Source organism: Sitophilus oryzae, unplaced genomic scaffold, assembly GCF_002938485.1.
Source record: "Sitophilus oryzae breed Bouriz unplaced genomic scaffold, Soryzae_2.0 scaffold_555_pilon_pilon, whole genome shotgun sequence".
Lineage (NCBI taxonomy): Eukaryota > Metazoa > Arthropoda > Insecta > Coleoptera > Curculionidae > Sitophilus > Sitophilus oryzae.
The window spans coordinates 80775-106429 of NW_022147146.1; the positions used below are offsets into that span (position 1 = coordinate 80775).

The 25655-nt window shown below is 32.9% G+C and overlaps 1 protein-coding gene across 2 annotated transcripts in view; it reads left to right on the top strand.

Annotated features, from left to right (window-relative positions):
* Window positions 1–25655, top strand: part of LOC115887197 (nuclear receptor-binding protein homolog) — a 139782-nt gene that overhangs the window by 76225 nt on the left and 37902 nt on the right. The window contains exons 2-6 of one of the 2 annotated variants that reach the window (XM_030906549.1): window positions 3158–3382; window positions 17094–17224; window positions 19324–19418; window positions 23414–23497; window positions 24937–25230. In XM_030906549.1, coding sequence (XP_030762409.1) covers window positions 3158–3382; window positions 17094–17224; window positions 19324–19418; window positions 23414–23497; window positions 24937–25230 — 829 coding nt within the window. The remainder of the gene's footprint in view (window positions 1–3157; window positions 3383–17093; window positions 17225–19323; window positions 19419–23413; window positions 23498–24936; window positions 25231–25655) is intronic. The other variant, XM_030906550.1, reaches the window with a different exon arrangement.

Sequence of the window (25655 nt, forward strand, 5' to 3'; positions counted from 1 at the left end):
TGATGCATATAAAGTGGTACCTTAATATAGTACCTTATTACGATACCACTTTCTGACGTTCGATTGGGCTCATATTTGATTATACTTGCGTATTTTTGATGACATTGCAATATTATGGTACCATGAAATACATCAAGAGGTACCATAATATAGTAGTACCATATTACGATACCATTTCCTGGCGTTCGATTGGTCTTAAACTTTGTATACTACGTGTGTTCGGTGACATTGTAATATGATGGTACTTTGATGCATATAAAGTGGTACCTTCTATAGTACCATATTATGATACCACTTCCTGACGTTCGATTGGGCTCATATTTGATTATACCTGCGTATTTTTTATGACATTGCAATATTATGGTACCATGAAGCATATCAAGGGATACCATAATGTAGTACCATATTACGATACCATTTCCTGGCGTTCGATTGGGCTTAAACTTTGTATGATACGGTTCGGTGACACTGTAATATGATGGTACTATAATGCATATAAAGTGGTACCTTCTATAGTACCATATTATGATACCACTTTCTGACGTTCGATTGGGCTCATATTTGATTATACTTGCGTATTTTTGATGACATTGCAAAATTATGGTACCATGAAGCATATCAAGAGGTACCATAATGTAGTACCATATTACGATACCATTTTCTGGCGTTCGATTGGGCTTAAACTTGGTATACTACGTATCTTCGATGACATTGTAATATGATGGTACTATGATGCATATAAAGTGGTACCGACCTATACTACCATATTACGATACCATTTCCAGGCGTTCGATTGTGCTTAGATTTGGTGTACGACGGATCTTCGGTGATATTGCAATATTATGAAGCATATCGAGTGGTACCATAATATAGTACAATATTATGATATCATTTGGTATACTGGCGTTTCTTTATAAAGAGTTGTTTAATTAATAATTTTAATTTATTTTACGAATTTTAATTTATTGTACGATGTCGTGACAGAAACTTTTATGCCGCACTAATATATTATTAATTGTACCTGTGTCACTTTTTAAAATCTACCTAGGTCTATATAAATAATCTGGCAACAGAAGAAATTTGTTATTATAGAATTTCTTTAGTCAATTAACTTTTTTTATACTGCATTTTAATAAATTATTTCCATTATTAATAAACGGATATTTCATTACTAACGTTTCAGCATTAATAAATATCACTATCAATCGCCCAGTATATTATTAATTTTAAAGGTAATTAAAGTTATTTTCTTAGTTAACATAATAAAGTAGTGTATTACATATATTAAAAATGTATTTTGTGAGCATATGTTTTCTAATAATATACTTAAACTTAAAACTATTTTAAAAGCCAAACGAATAATTAATGTAAGTGTATCTGACAAGAAACGAAGAATAGAAAGAAATTATTATACACCAGATAAAGAATGGGATGCCAATTAAAGTCTTTTTGAATCTAGCAACTGTGCATATGTAGCCGAGCTTCAAGGCCGTCGACAACCGTCGATCTAAAACCGAAAATTGAAAATTTCCAATTATATTCTGATTATGATATTGTCGCGCCATCTACTATTTTATTTGTGCAATTTTAGCTCTTTCATTTCGAGTATTTTGTGTTGCGTAGCTAGATATTCTGTGCCAGAAGAGACAGAATTAGAAACACAACTATCAGACAACAATGTGGAATACAGGACGTAGTGAGATAGGGTAGGAAAAGAAAAAGACCATGGTTCGCATATGTAAAACGCATTGAAGAAGACAGGCTACCACGCATAGCTCTTGAAGTGGGTAAGAGACAGCCGGAAAGGCCTCCAAAAAGATGGAAAGACAGTTGGCAGTCCATCTCCCAAGAACTCCTAGAGAAGCAACCTTAAAATTAACAAATCGACTAGATCTTAAATAAGTAAAAGATATGAAGGTTTCTGGCAGTTTTGCACAATAAAAATTGTTAAAATATGTAATAGGAGTATTTATTGTTTTTCCTACATCTATTTTAAGGTTTCGTACCCAAAGGGTAAAAACGGGAACCCTATTACTAAGACTTCGCTATCCGTCCGTCCGGCCGTCCATTTATTATTGATTAATACAATTTTTAGTAATGGGTTTCTTCGTTTTTTTTTTAAATTACTTATACGCGCATTCAAAATTTCAGCTAAATCGGAAAAAAAGTTTATAATAATTATATATTTATTTTATTTATATTTTATATATTTTTGAAGTCAACTAGTACTGCCTTATAAATTATAAAGGGTTAAAGATAAACAAATCGTATCCTACAAGATTTATTAGTTTCTGTCTATAATATAGCAACTTTCCATCGTGCTCGGAGCGTATATATTGGTTGAAATTGCTGCTGCCCTCTAGCGTGGCTGTCGCCCACTACAATTTCTCTTTTTCGCGATTTATGTGCCGTTTTTCCTCTCAACTAGAAAGCCGTCTGTCGATAAGTTAAGATTGAAAGGTGAGAGACGCCCTCTAGGTGCCGTAGTAACATGTAAAATATCAAATTATTTATGTTTGAGAAAAGTTTCGAGAGAGAAATGAAAATATTTACACCTATGAGAAATTAATAAATTCGAGATACAGATATACTTTCAACGCTATTTCATATCGCCCCCTACTTTTCTCTGGAAGTAAACTGGCTTCTGCTCTTTTTGCAGCTTCTGTAACTTCTGGTGGAGTACCAATATTAAAGTACTCTTCATTATCAGAACTTTCCGACAACATTCTGGCTTTCTATGTTATATAAATTCCAAAAAACGAACGAGAATTCAAAACTGTCACTTAGTTGTTTGTTTTGCTGTTGAAGGTTTGCGCCCTAACAACCATTGGTACCGGTAACTATAGATATGGAAATGCCAAAACAGAAAACGACAAATTTTCGCATACTTATTTTTTTTTTTCAAAATAAAATACTGTCCCTATTTTTTAATTGATGATGTGGTTGTAAATAAAATAGTATACAAACCTCGGAGGAAAGTTTTCATTATTGTCCCGAGATTTAGTTAATCTCGACGCTACCTACGCCTCTCGATTAACAATATCAATCTCTCGACAGTAATGAAACACTAGTTGCTTTCAAAAAATTAGTTAAACAATTTCATCGACATCTCTACCTTGTAACGGGTATCTAATGATCTGTTTTTTTATCGTTCCAGGTAGAACAACGCGATGTTCCCGGTATCGACTCCGCCTTCCTGGCCATGGACATGGAAGAAGGTGTGGAAGTTGTCTGGAACGAGGTGCAGTTCTCCGAGAGGAAGAACTTCAAAAACCAGGAGGAAAAAATACAGAGCGTGTTCGAAAACTTGACGCAGCTGGACCATCCGAACATCGTCAAGTTCCACCGCTACTGGACTGATACGCATAACGACAGACCCAGGGTGAGTCAAGTCCCAATCAATTCATTTCTTATTTAATTAAAACACAAAACATCCTCTTTTAAAACTTAACATCTGTAATGTTAAGAAAATGAAAGTAAATAACAAATACGTTTAAAATAAAGTATACGGAGGGTACCGCTTAAATTCCTGTCCCGATATTGAAGGATGGCTATAGAATTTCAATGCATTTTCTACATAAGTCTATCCTTGGTTTGTAGGAGGTTTGACTAAACAAGGATGAACCTATGTCTTGAAACCATTCGACTCTATTTTCTGTCCTCCTTCAATACTGGGACGTAAATCCTCTCATTGCTCTTATGGGGAGGCCGTCGTATATTTTATTTAAACGTATTTGGTAAATAAAAAGCGCCTCTCCTGTTTGTTCGCATACTAAAAATTTCAATTAATACCTTTGTAGAGGGTGGTCCGAACTCTATTCCGGAAACTTTGGCAGCATATTCTGCAGATAAAAATAAGTAAAAAAGTTCGTATAAATGTATGTCCTAAAATGCTTAATTTCGGAGATACAGGGTGTAGAAGTTTCATTTTTATTTCGATTTTTTTCCAAATAATTTCTGAAGCAACGTCAATATTTGGATGAAAATTGGCGTCTGGGAGTTTTTTGACATGAGAAATTTGATTTTGATGTCAATATGACTCCTGCTAGTAGAGGACGCCACCTACATATTTTTTATCTGGTTTGAAGAGTAATAACTTTTCGTCCGTACCTGTATAATACTACTGAGTAAAAAAATATACATTTACGACGTTTTTTACGTGAAAAAGGTCTCTTGGTAAAAATCGCTACGAGTAATGGTTTTCGAGATATTTGGAATCGAAATTATCAATACCTGTCATCATCACCTGACATAAATTAAACATGTTGATTAAATAGTTATTAGACTGAAATCATAAATTTGAAATGTTTTTGTTCCAAAAGTTCAACAAACACTATTTTATTTATGATTAATTAAAAAAAAATAAAAATTTCCCAAATTTATTATTTCAATGAAATAACTATCTACTCTCAACCTCTGTTTATTTTTCGTCAATAATGACATGTATTGACTATTTCCATTCTAAATATCTTAAGAATGGTTGCTCGGAGCGATTTTTACAAAGAGGTATTTTTCACGTAAAAAGTCACAGAGATGTATATTTTTTCGCCCGGTAGTTTTATACAGGTACGGACAAAAAGTTATTACGCTTTAAAAAAGTTAAAACACATGTAGGTGGCGCCCTCTACTAGTAGGAGTCATATTAACATCAAAATCAAATTTCTCATGTAAAAAAACTAACAGACGACAATTTTCACTTATAATATCACAAGAGCTTAAATTATTTTCGGAAATTTTTTTGAGGGCACGAATATTTTGAAAATTATCCCGAGTCGAAGACGAGGGATAATTTTCCTAAAATATTCGTGCCCGAAAGAAAATTTCCAGGAATAATTTAAGCTTGCGTGGTATTCGGTAAGAAAATTTCACACCTAAATTTGAAAAAAAATATATTAATCCAACATGACATTTAAAATAATTTCAATTTGTTAAGTTGGCCAAGGTATTGATGTTTTTGACATATTATGTGTTTTGTCATTTTTGTTTGCGATTCTGTCATTAAGCTATTACTAGTTTTAAAACGTCTGTACGTAGAGTAAGAAGTGTATAGCGAAATGTTGCGATTTGGAAAAGTAAACCAACAAGTCATTAAAGAAGAAATTGAAAATATAAAACCAGATAACACCCGAAAATCAAAATCAAGTGTATGGAAACAGTTTGTTGAATTTTGTGATGAAAAATCGTATAATATTCATGAGTGTATGAGTGTAGTACAGCTGGCTACTATACTGGAGGACTACGCATTTAATATGAAAAAGAAAAATTTTGAAGATTATAAGGAAAGTGTGGTCAAAGTGATGTGGAACTCTACTGCTAAGCAGTTGCAAGAAATTTATTACGAAAAATATAAAATAAAATTTAATCCGTTTTCTGATGTGGAATTTGTGACCGCCAGAGCTGCACGCGATGCTAAGCGCAAAATACTACAGAGAGATTCAGCAAAAAGAAAAGTGAGTGCTTCAGCCTACCTTTTCAACTGTCAAAAAATTTCCACTAAAGTTTCGTGGCGCCTCGAAAAAATTTCCGGAAATTTTTTCAGTTGCCATGGTAACTAGTCAACATTAAAGCATGTTATTGGTTGAAAAGTAGAGGTGTGAAATTTTCATCGAAATATTGACTTTACTTCAGAAATTATTTAGAAAAAATGGAAATAAAAATGAAACTTCTACACACTATATCTTTGAAACTAAGCATTTTAGGACATACATTTATATGAACTTTTTTACTTATTTTTATCTGCAGAATATGCTGCCGAAGTTTCCGGAATACAGTTCTGACCACCCTGTATATTGTCGTTTATTACATAATAAATTCAAAAACCGAAAATTAAATTATTTACAGACATGAATATTGATTCTGTCTTGTCTGTAAAATTATCATAATTTATTGCTTGATAAATATTAAGGAAATATTGATTTTTAGTTCAGATGTCTAGCCTAAAAATAGGTATAAATATAGTTTAGCAGAGTAGATCAAAATTTTATGTTTTTAATAGATTTATTTTATAAAGAATCAAATTAATAAAAAATAAAACATGAATGTCTTTAAAATTGCCAAGTGTCCTGGCGCATTCGCCATAATCACGGAACTCTAACAAAGTTTTTTAAAAAATTATAAGTTTTGATAATTTCATTAAGCTTGATTGATTATTTTATATTAACTATATTTTTCTGATTTTTTGAACTAAAAAAAATATATAAAAAAATGGATATCAAACCAAAACACATAAGTTTTTATTCCTAGCGCATTCGCCATATTTCTATATCTATATGATTTTTTTCTAAAACTGAAATATTTTAATATCTTGGGACATAAATTAATATTTTATATACTGTGTGGCACAAATATTCTTTTGTTATTTGTTAGATTTACTGTATGAAGCTGGCGCATTCGCCATTTATTTCATATTTAAGTTTAATTGTATTTTTAGACACTGTGAGCTGTGGCTGATCGTAAATTCTTAAGTAAAAAGTCTAATTGAAACCACTAATTTATTCCACGAATTTGGAGGTTCTGAATGAAGCTTAAAAATGTCAAAATAAACCAAAATTACTTTTTTAATCCAAAATTACCTCCGTTTAAATTGCGAAGATTATTCTCTTGATACTTCCGTGCTCCTGGTAGCAAAATCTTGGCTTTACCGACCAAACTGTGTTTTATAAACCGATCTCAAGTAAGACTTGAGTCGCGGCCAATGTTGCCAACTTTCTCAAATAGAATTTCCCACAAAGACGGTCAAAATTTTCCGTTTTTTTTTTCTAAAAATTTCCACGGCAGAGAATTTAAAAATTTTCGAAATATTTTTTATTTCTATAATTTTTTTTTCGCGTAAAAAAAATTAATGGGCTGTTATGTTAATGGGCTGTCGATATACATACATATTTCATCCCTAGAAATATTTGCACTTATTTATAATTCACTTTGTATTCGAGGGGAGGGGGTACAAGAATAATGTCCGATGCTAACCGAAAATGTGTATTTAGTTACGGTAATATTACTATAGTATGAATTTACTCACTTTCAAAAAAAACCTTATATGGGTATTTCGCCACTGCAAGAAAATCTACAAAATAGAATAGATATTTTTTGTAGACACTGCTGCATTAATCCAACGGAACCTACTTGTTAGTAAGTTAAGGTTTACAGATAAACAAATTTGCTAACGAACAAAAAAATGCTTAACATTTCGGAAAGTTTATCTCGCTCGTTCCGTCGCACAGAGGAGTATTTGCTGGATCTACCTGGCCAAAATTATTTAACACTGAAAATCGTTTCAAAATACTATATTTTGGTTAAATCTACGTATATTAAAAAAAATGTGTGATATTATTACTTTACAGCATATAATTTTGGTAGGTACTGAGATAAATGTATAAATAATTTTACTAAGACTATCAGACAATCGAAGTTCTTCAGTCTTGCGTGTTTTAGTTCGTTCGCTAGCCTCTTCAAATAACTTTTTCGGTCGTCCTGGCTTTGTCTGTAACTTTGGCAGCTCAAACACTCCCCTTAGCCATGTCTAATTATTTTTCCCTAATAGGTCGGGTCGTTGTTTTGCTGCAATCCAGTGACGCTTTATTTCGCACTTCACATATGAAAATTTATGCTTTATTTCCTTAATTTGTTCGTCGCTATAAGGCTCCAACGTTGTAAAATGATTTTTGACAATTTCTAACTTCTCCTTAATATCGAGGCGATTTTGTGCACTCATCAAGTCAAATATTTCTCTACGAGCCATTGCCCTAATGCCAGATGGTCCTAAAATAAAGGAAAATGCAAAATTACTAATAACTTGAATGCCACAGACCATAAAAAGTATCAGCAGATCAGCAGGAGATTATTATTTTTTTTTTACATTTCGCAAAACAGTAAAGCCCCATACTCACACTTCGCTACTTCACTTCGTTCTTTCCTCGCGTCCCTTCGTCGAAAAATCATATATTTACTATGGGAAATTGTCGATTTATGCGACTGTGTGTTCCTTCGTCAAAACGCTCCTTCCTCCGTTTACTTCCTCGAAACGCTCCTTCCCCGTACTGTCGGTTTTTGGAGGAAGTAGCAAAGGAATTATCACGAACACAAAAAATATTAAAATATATCAAATATATAAATCGATCTTGGATTTCATTCGTAGTTGATTTCTTGATTTGGCAGTACGTCTGTACAGGGTGTCCCATTTTCGTGTGTTTTGCAGCGTTTCTCGGTTATGAGTCGAGATACAAAGATGCGGTTTTCACATTACGCTGTTACTTTTTTATGAAACTAAAGATGCTACATACAGATATGTCCTAGCTCTCTTACTTCCTAAAATACAGGGTGAATCTGAAATTATTCCATTTTTCGATCCCCTTTTTATCATAACTTATCGAAAAGGTGAAAACGGCCTCCAGTACAGTTTTTCACGTAGAATGACGAGTTCAGTTTCCGTGTAGTTTATCAAAATATCACGATGCAAAGCGAAGTTATCTGGTAAAATTAAGTTAAATAAAATAAGAGCCGTTTAGCAGTACCTAAATAAATAAATATAGAGTATATTATAATTTTAGAAAGCTCATAACAAGGCAAATAAAATAAAAAATAATATATAGAGTGTTTCAATTCAATTCAAAATGTCTTTATTAGGTATATAAACAATTGTATACAAATTAAAATAATAACGATGGCGACGTTCACATTTGTACTCTTTCACGCAACCATCATTTTGATTTTATTACAAATTTTGTTGCAAATATTATTCCTAATCTTAAATTGAAAACCGCGTTTCGCTAGCTACTGTAATTTTGGAGTTACGATTTTTTAAAATTTTTAACCCCCTTACCAACCCCCACCCCCACCAAAAACTAATGGCCAGATTCTCGGGTGCCACAGTATTTTTGTGCCAAATTTGGTTAAAATCAGTTTAGCGGTTTTTGAGTTATCGTGTTACAGACGGACAGACAGACACCATGAAAATATTTTGTATTTAGGTCATTAATGACCCAAATAACTCATTTTGAGTGAAATTAAAAAAACTTTTTTTTGTCGATCTTAATAGGCTACCATACCTATTGGTATGGTCACAGGTATGGTCGAATAATAAATACCTAAACATGTCAAAATAAACCAAAATTACGTTTTTAATCCAAAATTAGCTCCGTCTAGTCTTCTGTGCTCCTGATACGAGAATCTTGGCTTTAGCGGCTAAACCGTGGAAGTTTGGGTTTTATAAACGGATCTCAAGCAAGACTTGAGTCGCGACTCAAACTGTGACGTAGTGTTCTGAATTGACTATACCTATAGTACATTTCTGTTCTCCTGATCACTTTCTGCGAAGTATTATGAATAAAGTTTGTTTTAACGTCATTTTACACAATCAATTGTGTATGTATACTGTTTACGCGTACCTACTCTGCATGTAATATTATTTTACGTATCTTCTTCCTTTTTTAATACAAGGAAATATTAATGAAAAAGGCAATATAATTATTAGATTTTTATTTTTTTACTTAGATTTTCATATACCTAGTTATCTAGTTAAAAATACTTTTTTAACAATTTCTTTAATAAAAATAGCAATGAAATTTTCTTTAGATAGTAAATAAATATTTCTAATAAAAAATACACATTCAGTATTATGAATACATTATTCTCAAGAAAACAGTTTTTCTAATGAAATGTGAAAAATGGATTTTTTATTCAATTTTAATAGTAAATTCTTCAATACAGTCAAGACAAATTATTATTATTTTAATTACAAGCCAGGATATTTATTGTTATGCATTTCTTAGATGGCATCCTCCTTATAAGTCTGCACTCCTGATGATGGGCGCGATCAATTAGTAACCAACTCTTAATAAACCGCCAACATACCAAAATAAAGACGGTATCGGCAACGTAGATGTTATGAAACTGTGTTACGCGATTGCCGGATTCTAAAATTTTTCAGAAGAATTCAGGTTTTTTTAGAATATATTAGTGTCCCACGTTTTTATACGATTTCTAGTTTATGAGGAGAGATATCAAGAGCCAGTTTCTTTATGAAACTAAAGATGCTACACCCAGATTTGCCCTAACCCTCTTTTTTTGCATTTTTGTCCTCCCCAAATTTTGCATTTTTCGCCTCGTATCTTGGTTATTTTATAACTTTTAGAAAGGGTGAATTAACAGTGGCATAAATAGCTTTTCGCTGAGAGTTGTCATTTTCGAAATATGACTCAAACTTGCATGTAGATGTAAACCTGTGTGTAGCATTTTTAGTTTTCATAAAAAAGTAGTACAGTATTAAGAAGGATAGGAATACAATATAACATAGGAACATCTTTCAAAACACAAAATACACATAGATCCATATTAACACACACTAAACCAATGAATACTGAACCACAAACAAAAAAATGTAATATACAAAAGCAATAATTAAATGTTCGAATTAAAGAACGTAAAGATTATTTAAGAAAGGGCGACTTACACAAATCTAAGATTTGTGAGCATTCACAGGGACACAGGGCCCAGAATAGATTTTAACAAACCCAAAATTATAAAGAAAGAAGTGATGGCCTTCAAAAGAAAAATAAAAGAGGCTTTTTTAATACAATCTAATACAAATAAATGTATTGCTTGTGCATCTGTAGAGGTTAGTAATGTATGGCAATCGCTTCTTTGATTTAAAAGAACATAACATAAATAAACATAACATACGTAAAAATTAAAAACAAATTAAAAATAATCATACAGAAGTTTGAGGTTTTTTGGTTTTACCTTATTAAGTATTTGTTAATTTTGAAGTTTAACTTGATATAATGTCATTTTAACAGAACGTCAACGGTTTTTGTAGACGTATCTGTTTAAAAAAAACTAATGTGTTCTCGAATAGTTGCATTTGAATATTTTAAATAGTTTTTTTTCTTTGTTCTTTGTATTTTTTTTGCTTCCGACAACTTTTCAAAACATTAAGCATTTTTTTGTCCGTTAGGGAAATTTGCACGCAGTAGTGTTTACAAACAATAACTATTTTATTTTGTAGACTTTCTTGCAGTGGCGAAATACCCATATAAAACAGGATGCAGGAAAACCGCATCTTTGTATCTCTATACTCGCATAAATGAGAAACCTTGTAAAACACGAAAATGGGACAAACCTCTACTTGAGTCGAGTGAGTAGCAGTAGCAGCAAGACAACCATGCCAACGTCTGTCTTTTCCTGCAGCCGATACGCTGCTAGTCTCGACCTCTTCGCCGTTCCTGCTCTCCTGCTAGCACGAACCCAACCTAGTCGAACGGTCTCGGCCGTTTCGAGGTTTTCTGCCCGGGCCCGGGTTTGCAGGAAACATTCCCTTGAATTACACACAGTCCTGCGACAGATTACCGACTACTCTGCGCTGTTTTGGCATCGTCGTTTCGGGTATAGTTTTCGCAAAAATTCAGCCTAGTTAGTTCGTCGGTCGAATCGCGATGAAAATGATCCTCCTCGCCGACACTGCGATTTCCTGCGAGAGCACTGAGAGAGAGGATAGAATCGTGAATAGTCTCTGCTGGTTGCTGCGCTCCTGCTGAGAAATCTGACGTTGTTCGACCGAGAGAGAAATTTTTGTCTTTACTCTCTTTGTGTGTTCGGTTTGCGTATGTTCTTGGATTGATAGAAAGAATTAAACGGAGAGATAGGATAATGATTGAAATATTTGGCAATTGTAGATTGTACGGGAGGAGGAAAGTTGATCCATTGTGTTCCAAGATTGTGTCCCCTTTTCTTAAGACTCATCCATCATACATGTAAGATTTTTTTTTGTTTACTTTCTTTATAAAATAATAAACAATCTAAACAACTAACAAAACCATAACTCGTGACAGGATAATTAAAATGTTTTAAAGTATTATATTGTCAGGAAAACAAATATATAATAAATCACAGACTCACCAAATAATCCCTGAAGCATTGACCCTGAGCGGAGGCGTACTTTAATACCTGTCACAATTAAAAGTAAGGATAAGTGTCCAGTTCATAATTCCGACCTACTTAACTGCTATGTGCCGATATTGTTTTGCCCTAACTACCTATTATTCATTTCCTATTTATCTTACTAGATGGACTAATTTATCTCTGTCTCTCTCAATACAAGATTTACAAACATATCTATGCAAATGCACTGCTTGGCCTTCCGCCCACGCACCCCCTGATGGCGCGGACTCCAGAGTAATCAGCCGCACGGGCAACAGAATAAACACAACATATCGATCCCGAGATTCGAGGACCCTGGGGGCCTGTTCCCGCCGCTGAAGACCCGGAGGTACCGTCCCAGACATAATAATAATGTCCGTTGTCACACGGCGTACGGAATCCCAGATCCCTGCCGTGTGCGACGTTGCGACATTACGAGGATTCGCGTCCCTGCTACTATGACATTACGGGATCCCAGATCCTGCCAAGCAACATTAACGGGCCTATCCTTGCGCTTCCTCAAGCTAAGCAGTACTAACTCTACTGAGAACAGAAATTCACTAATCCACCTAAAGCTTACGTGGCTATCATATTAACTAATTAGGTACTTTATAAAAGAACTATCCAATCTCTCTCTCTCTCTTGATTACAAATTTACTTATCTCATCAAATACTAACGTACTGTCTTGCCCCCGTCCACGCCCCCCCGTGGCACGGTCTAGACGAACCAGAAGACCCGGATACAGCGGCTGAATCTCTCGGGGTCCCGCTCCCGCATCTGGTTACGCCCAGAGGCACAATATAAAAACCGGTGATAACCAGGATTTTACTCCCTACACCGTTGCGACATTACGAGGAATCGCGTCCCTGCTACTATGACATTACGGGATCCCAGATCCTGCCAAGCAACATTAACGGGCCTATCCTTGCGCTCCTCCTGACTAGACAGCACCGACTCTACAGAGTAAAGAGATTCAATAGCCTATCTAAACAAAGCTCACGTAGCTGCCGCATCGGTATACCGCCGCATTATTTAATTACTAACCCTATCTAACTTTCATATTCTATATTTTGACCTAGCATGTATACGGCGCAGTTATTTAATGTAATATTTAATAATATGTGTACGCAAATGATATCTAACAAAACGTATCAATATATTTATCAAAATATTCATGATCTAATTAATTAATAAACTACGACACTTAGTGAGATGTACTCACCCTGCTTCTGCTTATATCACTGCACTAACTAACTAATTAACTTTACTTTAACTGACACACTATTCACGCCACCGCACTCAAAAACTATACTGTGCGTCGGAATATGTGTATTTTTCTGCATTAGGTAATATTCTCAGACTTTCTTTTTCGAAACAGAATTGTTTCGACCAATCATCGTTCGATTTTGAACGCTTTTCTAGGAATACTTTTACCCCTAAATCGGAGCGCAGGACGCCCATAAAAATCAGATATGGCGTGACATGCTTGAGACGCAGAAATACTTAGCAGGCACAAACTCTTAAAATGTGTCGTTTTAAAACCTATGTTAAAAGAAATATTATTGGGAAAATAAACTCACGTTATATACAGTCTCAGGGCTTTGACAAAAGCCAGTATCTGAGATGTCTCCAGAAGAGTTCGCATAAGCAGTTTTCAATAAATTTCCACATCTCCAAGAGTTTCTCCATATTTTTTATCAACTCTTGTTTTATTAACTCTTGCTGGTGATTTATGTATAGTATGATCAGATAAAACATAGAATATAAATATAATAAATAAATAAATGCCTTTATTGTCAAAAAATTTTACAATTTGTAGACAAAGGTAAAGTAAACAAACAAAAGAGAATATAAAACAAGTATAAAAACTACATTGTCAGTCAATTATTGTTTAAAATAAACATTTATAACTGTTTATAATGTCAAAGAATAAAAAAATAAAAATAAGATTCAAAAATATTTAGTAAGTTTATAGTACCTAAATATAGTAATAGCAAATATTAGACCAGTGCTTACAAGATCAAATTCGATTATCAAAATATAAGTCATTTACGGCGTAGAAAGCCTTGTCTAGTAAATAAGATTTCAATGCTTTGCCAAATGAAGAAAATTATGTCATGGATTTGATTTCAAATGGCAGGTGATTGTGCATTTTTTTCGAGTTGTATAATATTGAACTTTTAACTAACTCTGAGCATGGGGTAGGTAGATAAATATCTTGCCCCGCGTTCCTGAGTGGATAAGTGTGAGATGGCCTTTCTTGAGAAGCTGATACATGCTTACGTATTAGGTAAACGGATTCAAATATAAATAAGGAAGGAAGAGTTAATATTTTTATTTTTTTAAAAAAGTCCTGGCAATGAGTTCTGCTGTTTAGTCCCAGTGAATATCGAACAGCTCTCTTCTGGAGCCTTAAAATGCTGTCAAATTGAGTCGCACAACACGTACCCCAGAATGGAAGGGCATATCTGAGGTGCGACTCAAAAAGTGCATAGTTCTAGCCACTAATAATGCTATCTATGTATTCGTGCATGAGAGGCGGAACTGACATCTCTTGTACCCATTTTTGACAATTTTGTTTGACGTTTCAGTTGACGCATTTGAATTTGATTTGAAACTTTCCGTATTCGATGAACTTTTTTGAGCTTATTTTATGTTATTTATTATTTATTCTACAATTGGTTTTGTTCAAGGATTGTAGATTATATGGGAGGGGATTCGGAAGGGAAATGGAAGGTATAGTGACAATCAACCTTAAATCGTAATTTTCGGATAGTTAGCTGATTATTTGATGTTTAAAATAGAGTATGCCGCGTTTTTGCCTTGAAAGCTGACCAGTCTAACAAAATCATGGTATTAAACTCTTAACAACTCAAAATGCTATGAAACAATGTATGCTAGGGGTCTGTCTACGAGACAAAATTCGTAATGAAACCATCAGGAGGCAAACAGGAGTTACCGATATAATTCAGGAAGTGGTGATGAAATGGCAATGAGCTGGTCATGTTGCTAGATTGGATATGCGAAGACAAACTACGAGTAAAACAAGTGTGGGAAGTGTGTTTTTGAAAATTCATTCATTCCCATCAAAGTCTTCACGTCTCAATCCATTCAAGAATCTTGGCAACAGCGCCGTCACGACGGTGTTCTGCTATCGCTGCCATCGCTGTTACCTCTCGAAGCACGCGTGCAGGTACGCGGCGTACCTCCTGCGTGTCCTGCTCTCCTGCTACCTAGCCACGAAATTCCGAGGTTTTTCCCGAACTTCTACGCGGGTCTACCGACCATTTTCTTCATCTCGTTTTACCGAAATTCGCGCTATTATTCTCGGCGTCAGCGTTCGTACCGTACCATCTGAATATTTCGCGAAAAAAGTGCGAAGGAAAAGATGCGATCTCTAGTTTGTGTTGAGAATGGTAGGATGTATGCAACCAGATATATTTGCAAGGTGTTTAACTGGTTGCATATTAGTTATTAAGAATCAAATACATTTAAATTTAAACGTATTTGTTAAGAATGAAAGTATCTTAGGAAAGTATGAAATTTTGGATAAGGATTCTTGGAGTAATATTATACAGGGTCTTCATGGAAATATTGCGTTAACAAAAAATTTTTTAAATAAAGGTTTATTTTAAGTCCTGCACTAGAGTTTGCGAATGAAATGTATTCAAATACCGGATTTCTGACACAATTTCAAAATAAATCTCTGCCATTTAGAAGTGTAATGGATTCACAACCAACAATTTAATAGATGAATGGATGTTAGGGATATGTGTTATATGTTACATCTTTTACGTTGGTTTCTATGTAATTTGACAAATAAATAAAGCTGTCTCTTTAGTTGTCAGTTTTGAGTCAATATTTTTTAATTCTTTTTCGTGTCGATTGCTGATTGAATTGGAGCCAGAAATGGCTCAAAACGAAATAAGTAAATTACCAACAGATATTCAGGCTGAAGCGACAAACGCCATATCCAAACTACTTCCATATAAATCCCGAATAACTTATGAAAAGGACTACAAAAATTTTCAAAAATGGAAGCAATTAAAAAACGTGCGAGAAGAAATAAAGTTTTAAACCTATCCTCGCTGTTAAAGTACTATTTTATCTACTATTTTTGATAGATATAAGGCAATTTTAACAGTTGCTATGGAAAAAAGTATTTAAACGTTACAGTTAAACAGCAAGCATAACTTTGTACTTATTTGATGAATAGATATAGGGTATACCGGGTGTTGCATCGTCGAGCGGGACATAGGAAATCCCATGTAAATTTTAATGGGGTCAATTATTGACTTCCCTAATTATTTTACAGAATAATTCTATTTAGGTTTATTGAAGAGCACTAAAATCCACATTCAAAAGAATAACTTTAGATATTTTTGATTAGCCCGTTTACGAGTTATCGCCGATTTCTTTTTAAATATTTCTCCTTTCTTATGGCCCTGTATTTACTTATGAGCACCAGTCAAGGTAAAAGATAACTGTCAAATGAAGTTGTCATTTAATAGTACCTAAATTAATAAGTTATTGAATATTGTAATAATACTATAATTAACCTTGTAATTGATTACTTTATTTCACTTTAATTCATATTAATTTGTATTTATAAATACATCTTTAAGATTTCCGATGTAGGAATGAGTTTTCAATAATAAAATAAAGCACTAAATAGGTAAATTTCTGAAATGACAACTTCATTTGACAGTTATCTTTTACCTTGACTGGTGCTCATAAGTAAATACAGGGCCATAAGAAAGGAGAAATATTTAAAAAGAAATCGGCGATAACTCGTAAACGGGCTAATCAAAAATATCTAAAGTTATTCTTTTGAATGTGGGTTTTAATGCTCTTCAATAAACCTAAATAGAATTATTCTCTAAAATAATTAGGGAAGCCAATAATTGACCCCATTAAAATTTACATGGGATTTCCTATGTCCCGTCCGACGATGCAACACCCGGTATTTGATATAGGAATACTTTTTTATAGCTTTATAGGAAAGTTTTTTTTTAAATTTTTACAGTTATCTTTCGATTTGTCATAAGTTTTTAAACAAGTTGATTTTTTGATTTAAATCCATGATTAAAATTTAAAAAAAATCCGTTGATTTAAATCACGATTTAAATCAAGTTGATTTAATCATCATCATTGACTGACGTACTTATTTTTATTCTAGGTTATCTTCATCACAGAATATATGTCATCTGGCTCTTTGAAACAATTCCTGAAGCGCACCAAACGCAACGTCAAAAGAATACCCCTACCCGCGTGGAGGAGATGGTGCACTCAAATCCTCTCAGCCTTAAGGTAATTAATCCCTCCCCCATCCCCCTGACACTTTTTTTTATTGTAAAACCATTCTATAATTTGATACTATAACCCCACTTTTGTAATAACTTAGACAGTAAGACTTTTTTACTTGTATAAGGCGAACATTTAGATTTTTGTCGAAATGTATTAGTTTATAGTTTGTAAGGAATTTCTAACCACAATGAGTTATTGTTTGTAAGTATGAAAACTTGAAATGTGGTTCATTTTGATCCTCGATCGTTTGTCTGTCTTCAACGCGCGGGAAATTTAAATTTTGAATGAATTCATGTAAGTAAAATCCGGAAAAAGAAACGATCTTGGATGCGAATTTAATTTAATATGTAGTAGATTTGGTTAATTTTCAGGTTTTTTAAGTAAAAAGTAACGAAAGGTAAGTAAGATTCTGTTAGAAGGAGAATTTTGATGAAGGTATTACAGTAAACTGTCGTGGGACTTACCGATGGTGTTAGTTGAGTACGATTAACGCGAGATGGCGTCAGTATTCTATGGAATTTCGGGCTTGGTGAGTATGGCTTCCGTTGTTACCGTTCTGTGGTAGTTCCAGTGAATACAGACCAGCGAATATAGTTTTAATAAAAATAATAAAGATAAACAACTAAAAGGTTATTCTAATTCATTGTTATATTTAATTATACAAGGGATTTAAAGATAATTTTTTCATGAATTAATTTTCTTTTTTTTTTGATACGCATTAACTGTTATTTATTTTAATACCGGGTACGTCTCAAAAGTCTATGTAAAAGTAGTATGTAAGTATTATGACATAAATTAGGATTTATTGACGTATTTAATTGTTTTTGGTCACTTCCTGTTTTACCGGAAAGGACTACAACTTTTGATTTTTAAATGGCACCCTCGGTTGGACAGAAAATGACACTCTGAATAAAATGACATATCATATGTCAACTTTTGACATTTTCACATTAAAAAAATCGTATTTTAAATGTCATTATATAGTGCCATGGATGTGTTAAAAACACTAATTTTTAATCAAGGAGCCTCGGAAAAAAGAGATTTGATCGTCTAATGTTTTTTTGTCTTGTCTTGGCACGTTAGAAGATGCCCAAACCGTATTTTTAGGCATATATCAATTTTTTTAATTGGATTAAGGGTGGATCATAAGCATATTTGGAAAAAGTATTTTTTTACGAATGATTTGGTACCACACACTTGGTATTTCGAGTCAAATTGTCGTTATGAACCGCATGTTACAATTTCAAATAAACCATATGCGAAAATGTCAAAAGTTGACATTATATGTCATTCTATTCAGAGTGTCATTTTCTGTGGAATAAAGTAAAAAAATACCAAGGGTGTCATTTAAAAATCAAAAGTTGTAGTCATTTCCGGTGAAACAGGAATTGATAAAAAACAATTGAATACGTAAATCAATATTAATTTATATCGTATATCAACATACCAAATCTCGTTTTTTTATCTGAAAAAATAAAAAAGTTATAGGGATGAGCCACTTTTGAGACGCACCCGGTATATGTCTAAATATTAATTCAAAATTATATTAAATTTAGCTCATATGTCCGATTTTGTTTTTATACTTCTAAGCTGTTTGTTGTTAACGTTAAAGGGGTAACGTATGCAACCAGATATACTTGCATGGTGTTTAACTGGTTGCATTGATATAATGTTGGAAAATTCGTTATTAACGACATTGACAGATTTCAATTATGATTTATAAAAATATTATCGATACAAAAATCGATACCGATAAAGAGTATGGATATTTTTTCAAAACAAGACATCTCTAATAAAATTTGATAAGTATACTTTAACATACAAAAAAAATCATCGAAAATGAATTAGAATAGTCATTTCTGACTGCACAGTGAGGTAATTCGCCCATCGGTTGGTCCTTTCGAGCCAAAAATATCGAAATAAAAAAACGAAAGCGAGAAAATATTGAGAAAGAGAGAGATGAGGGCGAAAAAAGGTCTCTGATCGTCGCAGAAAAATACGGGGAGGCCCAAAAAAGCGGCTAGATAGAACGCTACTATCCATCTCATCACACACACTCGAGAGAAAGTCGGTTCTATGAATCCAGTATGTTTTCTTTACAGTTACTTGCATTCCTGTACGCCGCCAATCGTCCACGGCAATCTGACCTGTGATACCATATTTATTCAACACAATGGACTCGTCAAGATAGGCTCAGGTAATCACAAAAACAAAACAAAACCAAAAAAAAATAGAATCAAACGCCAGTTCGCCGCAAAACACCAAAATACCGTGCTTTAAAATGTCGCGTTTCGCTAAGCTTGTTACTATCGTTATTCTGTTATTCGCGAAATGGGCGTTTATGTAGGCACTGGGTTGGTATTGTAACCCAGCGTGACAAAATTGGCGAAGAAATAAATTATGGTACTCGACCGATAGGAACAAAGAACTAGGAAGGAATGGGACCAATATCTATGTTCATATTGTTTTATTCACGGCGATGATAAGTTAGACGTTTATAGTTTTTTTTTGAAAATGTGGATTTTTTTTAAACGTAGTAGCATCTTTGTTATTTTAAATGGAACACTCGGTATATTATTATTTTTTTGGAAACTACGTTCATATATCGTAATTTCTATTCTAAATCTACCTGTAATAGTTTTGGAGATAGAAAAATGAAACATTTTGTGTAAAATTGACAAAAACATGATCTTTTTTTTTTTTTTAAAGGGATTTAAAAAAAATCTAATTTAGTATGGTATCTTATAAAAATCCCATATTAAATAGGAATTTTTAAAGATCCCACTTAATGTGGGATTGTTAAGGATCCCCGTTTAATACGGGCTTTTTTAATTGATCCCCTTTAATGTGGGCTTTCTTTAAAAATCCCATTCATATGGGATTTTTTTGATATGGGTTAATAAAAGTGGCCATTATAATACGGGATTTTTAAGAAATAAAAAATTCTATATCGTCAGTTTACAAGCAAAATATACTAATCGAAAAAAATTTTAAATGCATTTTTTCTTAACAAAATAACTCTTAATGAATTTAAAAGTAATAGGGATTTTTTAAAATATCTAATTTAATATGGGATCTTTAAGAAAAATCTCATTGAATGTTGGCCTTCTTTAAAAATCCCACTTAGTGGGGTTTAAATTTTTGAAAACTACCATTTAATATGTGGGCTTTTTATTTTTTTAATAGTCCCATTTAAATATGACCTCTTTGTTATAAGTATTGTTTAGACTTAAGACTTGCTAAATTTTTAATTTATTTACTTTAGTAAATATTTTTTTTATTTTCCTGTGTAATATTCAATGGGTTGATTTCGTCAGATCGAATATATCGACTTTCCTTAACCTATAAACCAAATTTCCATATAATTAATTCATGATTTTATCAATGCTTTTCAGAATCATGTTTCTGACAATTTTACAAGTTTTATTTATTTTTTACCTCAAAAACTATAAGAGATAAGTATAGGAGAGTACAATATAAAATTTATGGGAAACGGAAGTAGTTTCGAAAAATATAACAATATACCGCGCGTTCCATTTAAAATATCAAAGATTCTACCACTTTTCAAATGATGCAGTAGCACAGTAACGCTAAAAATAACAAAAAAATCCTATAACCGGTTCTCCATAAATTCCTTATAGTTCCCTGTTTCTATTGCTTTAGATAGGTAATTTATTATTACGCTTGGTAACAATGCCAATCGAGCGCCTATATAAACGCTAAACTTATGAATAATAGTCTTAATCATCTACTGATGATGCTAACATGGTTAGCGAAACGCGCGTTCGGATGTAAAAGTGTTTTGGTGTTTTGTGGCGAACTAGCGTTTTATTTTGCTGTTGTATAACGCCAAAAAGGTAACCTCAACTGTATAAAAACCGAAAAATACATAATATATACAATAAAACACATAAAAAGTCAAAAATTCAGTAAGAATAGCGAGTATTAGTATGTCGTGCGCAAAATATAAGTCAAAAAATTATTGGTTGCATTTGTTTGTTTTTTTTTTCTGAACTTTTTTGGATAATAGTGCGCTGCACGGTCGTCTAGGATTGTGGGATGGGCGCTGTTACGCGCATGTCTGACAGCGGAGCTGTCAATCAGTTTAAGCGTCCGATTTTTTACGTCATATCTGTCAAAAGAAGTGTTTTTTTGTGCTGTGGTCGAAAATTGAGTCTATTCATTCATTTCGGGGTATTTTTTTCAGTATATTACTGCAAAAATATTAAATTTTTAAAGTATGTACTTACAAGATGCCCTGTAATGAATTTTTGACTTCCTGTATACACACAGTGTGCTTCAGAATTAAATACAAATTTCAGTTAAGATTAAAAAAAATAGGAGAGTATTATAAATTTTCAGGTAAGCAAATTTTAATAAAATTTCACGAAGATTTGTTTATCTGTCAATTTTGAAAATCCCTGTCATTATTTGTGAAATAAATTGCTTCTAGATTAACAAAATCTCAAAAAAAATACATTTGTTTTAATAATATTTCTGAGGTTTAGTCTATTTGTTTAATATAAGAACATTTTTTATCCAAATCTTTTTTTTTTATCCAACATTTTCTTTTTTCATTCTTTAGGTATATTTTTATTTTTAATATTGTATATAATAGTTTATTTTATACGTAGTTTATATTTACTTCTTATCATTGAATGGCTAGCCAAAGTAAATGTAAACTATATACATTGCTTGTAAGAATTGTACCTGAAGATTTTGTAAATAATAAATAGGCTAAATCCAAGAAATAATGCAGAAAGTAATATTTTTAAATGTTCATTTCTCTGAAACGCTCTGTATATACGGTGTGATCAGATGAAAACGATGTCACAGTAAGCGTAGATAAAACATTTTAGTTCGAGCTTACTGTGACTGGGTTTTGGTTTGAAGAGTTATAACTTTTCGTTCGTTCCTGTATAAAACTACTGAGCTAAAAATTATTCATTTACGACGTTTTTTACGTAAAAAAGGCCTCTTGGTACAAATCGCTACGAGTAATGGTGGTCGAGATATTTGGAAACGAAATTATCAATACCAATCATCATTGACATAAATTAAACATGTTTTAAAATGTTTTTGTGCCAAAAGTTCAACAGAAACTGTCTGTCAATAATGACATGTATTGACTATTTCTGTTCTAAATATCTTCATAACGGTTCCTCCTAGCAATTTTTATCAAGAGACATTTTTTACGTAAAAAGTCACGGAAATGTATACTTTTTCACTCAGTAGTTTTATACAGGTATGGGCAAAAAGTTATTATTCTTCAAAACTGGTAAAACACATGTATGTGGCGCCCCCTAAAAATAGAAGTCATATTGACATCAAAATCAAATTTCTCATGTCAAAAACCTCCCAGAAAACATAATTATATTACTTCAGAAATAAATAATACTTTTTATTATAATTATTATAATTCTCTAAATAATTACGTTACTTCAGAAATTATTTGGAAAAAATCGAAATAAAAATTAAACTTCTACACCCTGTATCTCTGAAATTAAGCATTTTAGGACATACATACATTTATACGAACTTTTTTACTTATTTTTATCTGCAGAATATGCGACCGAAGTTGTATAAAACTGGAAATAAAAAGTGTTATTTCTAGGCCTACTATGACATTGTTTTCATTGTATATTGACCATATTTAATAGAAAATTAATTGGGTTAATAGTAAAAAAATTATAAACAGAATTTTTTGGAAAAAGAAGTTTTTTTAACTAGTCAACAAAAGTGACACTTAAACCGCTGTGACAGCTGTCTGCTCAGACCCGCGCATGCGGGACACTCGCAGCAAGTGTCGGCTACGCCCCCCGCTCCCCTCGCGAGTCCTCGTCTAGCCTTTCGCGCGCGTAAGTGCGGTTATGTCGCTTACGCGCGCCACGGAGGCGTTTCGAAGGCTATTTACTCAAAAATTGTAAAGCCGACGCTTCAGTCTTGCGGTCCCAGTCAGTTTCCACCGAAAACGCGAAAAAATCCACTTATTTCGAACAAAAAACTAAAAAGTAGGGGAGAGTGTGTTAAATTGGGATGAGGAGGTAATTCGAAGGAATAAAAAGCAGTGGAGACTGGTTCGACGGTGCCCGTTCCCGCAATCCGACGCCGTCAGCTTTTTCGATCGTCGAAATCTGACTGTCAATGCTGTCTAACGCTGATTGGGTGTTTGTTTTTTCTTTTGACGTTTAGTGGCGCCCGAGTCCATCAACCATCACGTGAAGACGTGCGCGGACGAGATCAAGAATTTGCATTTTGTCGCCCCGGAGCATCCGAGTGAGTATAATTCAATTATTTCTATATTAATTTATTGTTTTAATATTGTCTAGTAGTAATAATAACAATAATTTTGTTACAGGTACGTACTTAGCTTATTACAAACAAGATTGAGAAGAAAATAAGTTTTTAACGGGATTTTTTAAAATCCTACTTAATATGGGATCTTAAGTAAAATCATTTAATATTGGCATTCGCTAAAAATCCCATTTAATGTGTTTTTTTTTAAATTCCCATTTAATATGATTTTTTTGAAAATAATTCCATTTAATGTGGACTCTTTAAAAATCCCGTTCAATATGGGATTTTTTTTATATAAATTAATAAAAATCATAATTATGATAAGGGATTTTTAAGAAATAAAAAATCCTGTACCTCCAATTTACAAGCAAAATACACTATTAATACACCTTATAATTCGAAAATATAATTTTTTAATGCATTTTTTATAAATAAAACATCATGGAATGGATAAATATGAAAATAATCGGGATTTTTTAAAAAAATCTAATTTAACAGGGAATCTTTAAAAAAATCCCATATTAAATAGGAATTTTTAAAGATCCCACTTAACGTGGGATTTTTATTAATTCCCCTTTATTATGGGCTTTTTTTAAATAATCCCAGTTAATGTAGACTCTTCTTTAAAATCCCGTTTAATATGGGATTTTTATTACATAGAGTAATAAAAATCATAATTATGATGTATCGCCAGTTTACAAGCAAAATACACTATTAATACACCTTATAATTGGAAAATATAATTTTTAATGCATTTTTTATAAACAAAATATCATGGAATTGATAAAAATAAAAACAATCTAATTTAATATTCTTAATCCCATATTAAATAGGAATTTTTAAAGATCCCACTGAAATGTGGGATTTTTTAAATATTCCCATTTAATACGAGCTTTTTAAATAATCCCATTTAACGAGGGCTTTTCTTAAAAATCCCATTTAATATGGGATTTTTTTGATACGGGTTAGTAAATATCGCCGAATTTTTAAGAAACAAAAAATTCTATCTACATATATCGTCAGTTTACAAGCAAAATTCACTAATCGAAAAAATTAAAATTTTTAAATGTAATTTTTCTTAACTAAATAACTCTTAATGAACTTAAAAAGTAATAGGGATTTTTTAAAATATCTAATTTAATATGAGATCTGTAAAAAATCCCACTTAATATTGGCCTTCTTTTAAAATCCTACTTTAACAGGAGAATTTTTGAAAACTACTGTTTAATATGTGGGCTTTTTTATTTTTTTAATAATCCCATTTAAATATGAGCTCTTTTTAAAAACCCCATTTAATATGGGCTGTTTTAAAAATATCCCATTAATATGGGATTCTTAAAATCCCATATTTTTGAACTCTTGTATTTAAGTCGATTAAGTACTAACATAACTGACTATTTCCCTCCTCCCTGCTGTAGACATAAGCCCCGCGCTGGACATCTACGCGTTCGGCATGTGCGCCCTGGAAATGGCCGCTTTGGAGATCATCGGCAACGGCGACTCCGGCAAGCGGGTGACCCAGGACAACGTGCGGCAGACTATCGACCAGCTCGAGGATCCCGAACAGCGAGACTTTATCGAGAAGTGCCTGCAGATCAACCCGGAGGACAGGTGGACGGCCAGGCAGTTGCTGTTCCACCCGTTGCTGTTCGAGGTGCACAGCCTCAAGTTGCTAGCGGCTACGGTGTTGGTCAAGAATTCAGGTAAAATATGTGAGTGTAGTCATTATCATTTCATTTTTTTTTCGTGCATTAAGCTTCATTCTGGTTTAATTAACTGGTTTCAGTTAGCGTAGAGGTTTGTTCCTCTAATTTCAATTTAAGCACCATAATAGTCTTCCGACGCGAAGTTGCCATTACCTTCCTAATTGTCACTCGCTTCAATGCCAGTGTACTTAGAAAAGAACCTTAAAAACATTTGTTTGTCTTTGAATACAAATATTAAGGAAGGAGCATATCAAAAATCTTAGATCCACCGCTATGGGACTCAAATATGGCCGACTTAAATTCCGGTTTATCAGTGCCGTTCTAATTTAATTTAAAAAGTGTAAAACTATGATGTAGGGTAGACGTGGGGTAGACTCAATAATTTGTTGTTTTATTTTACGTTGTGAATAAATGTTGGTAGTTATTAAAAT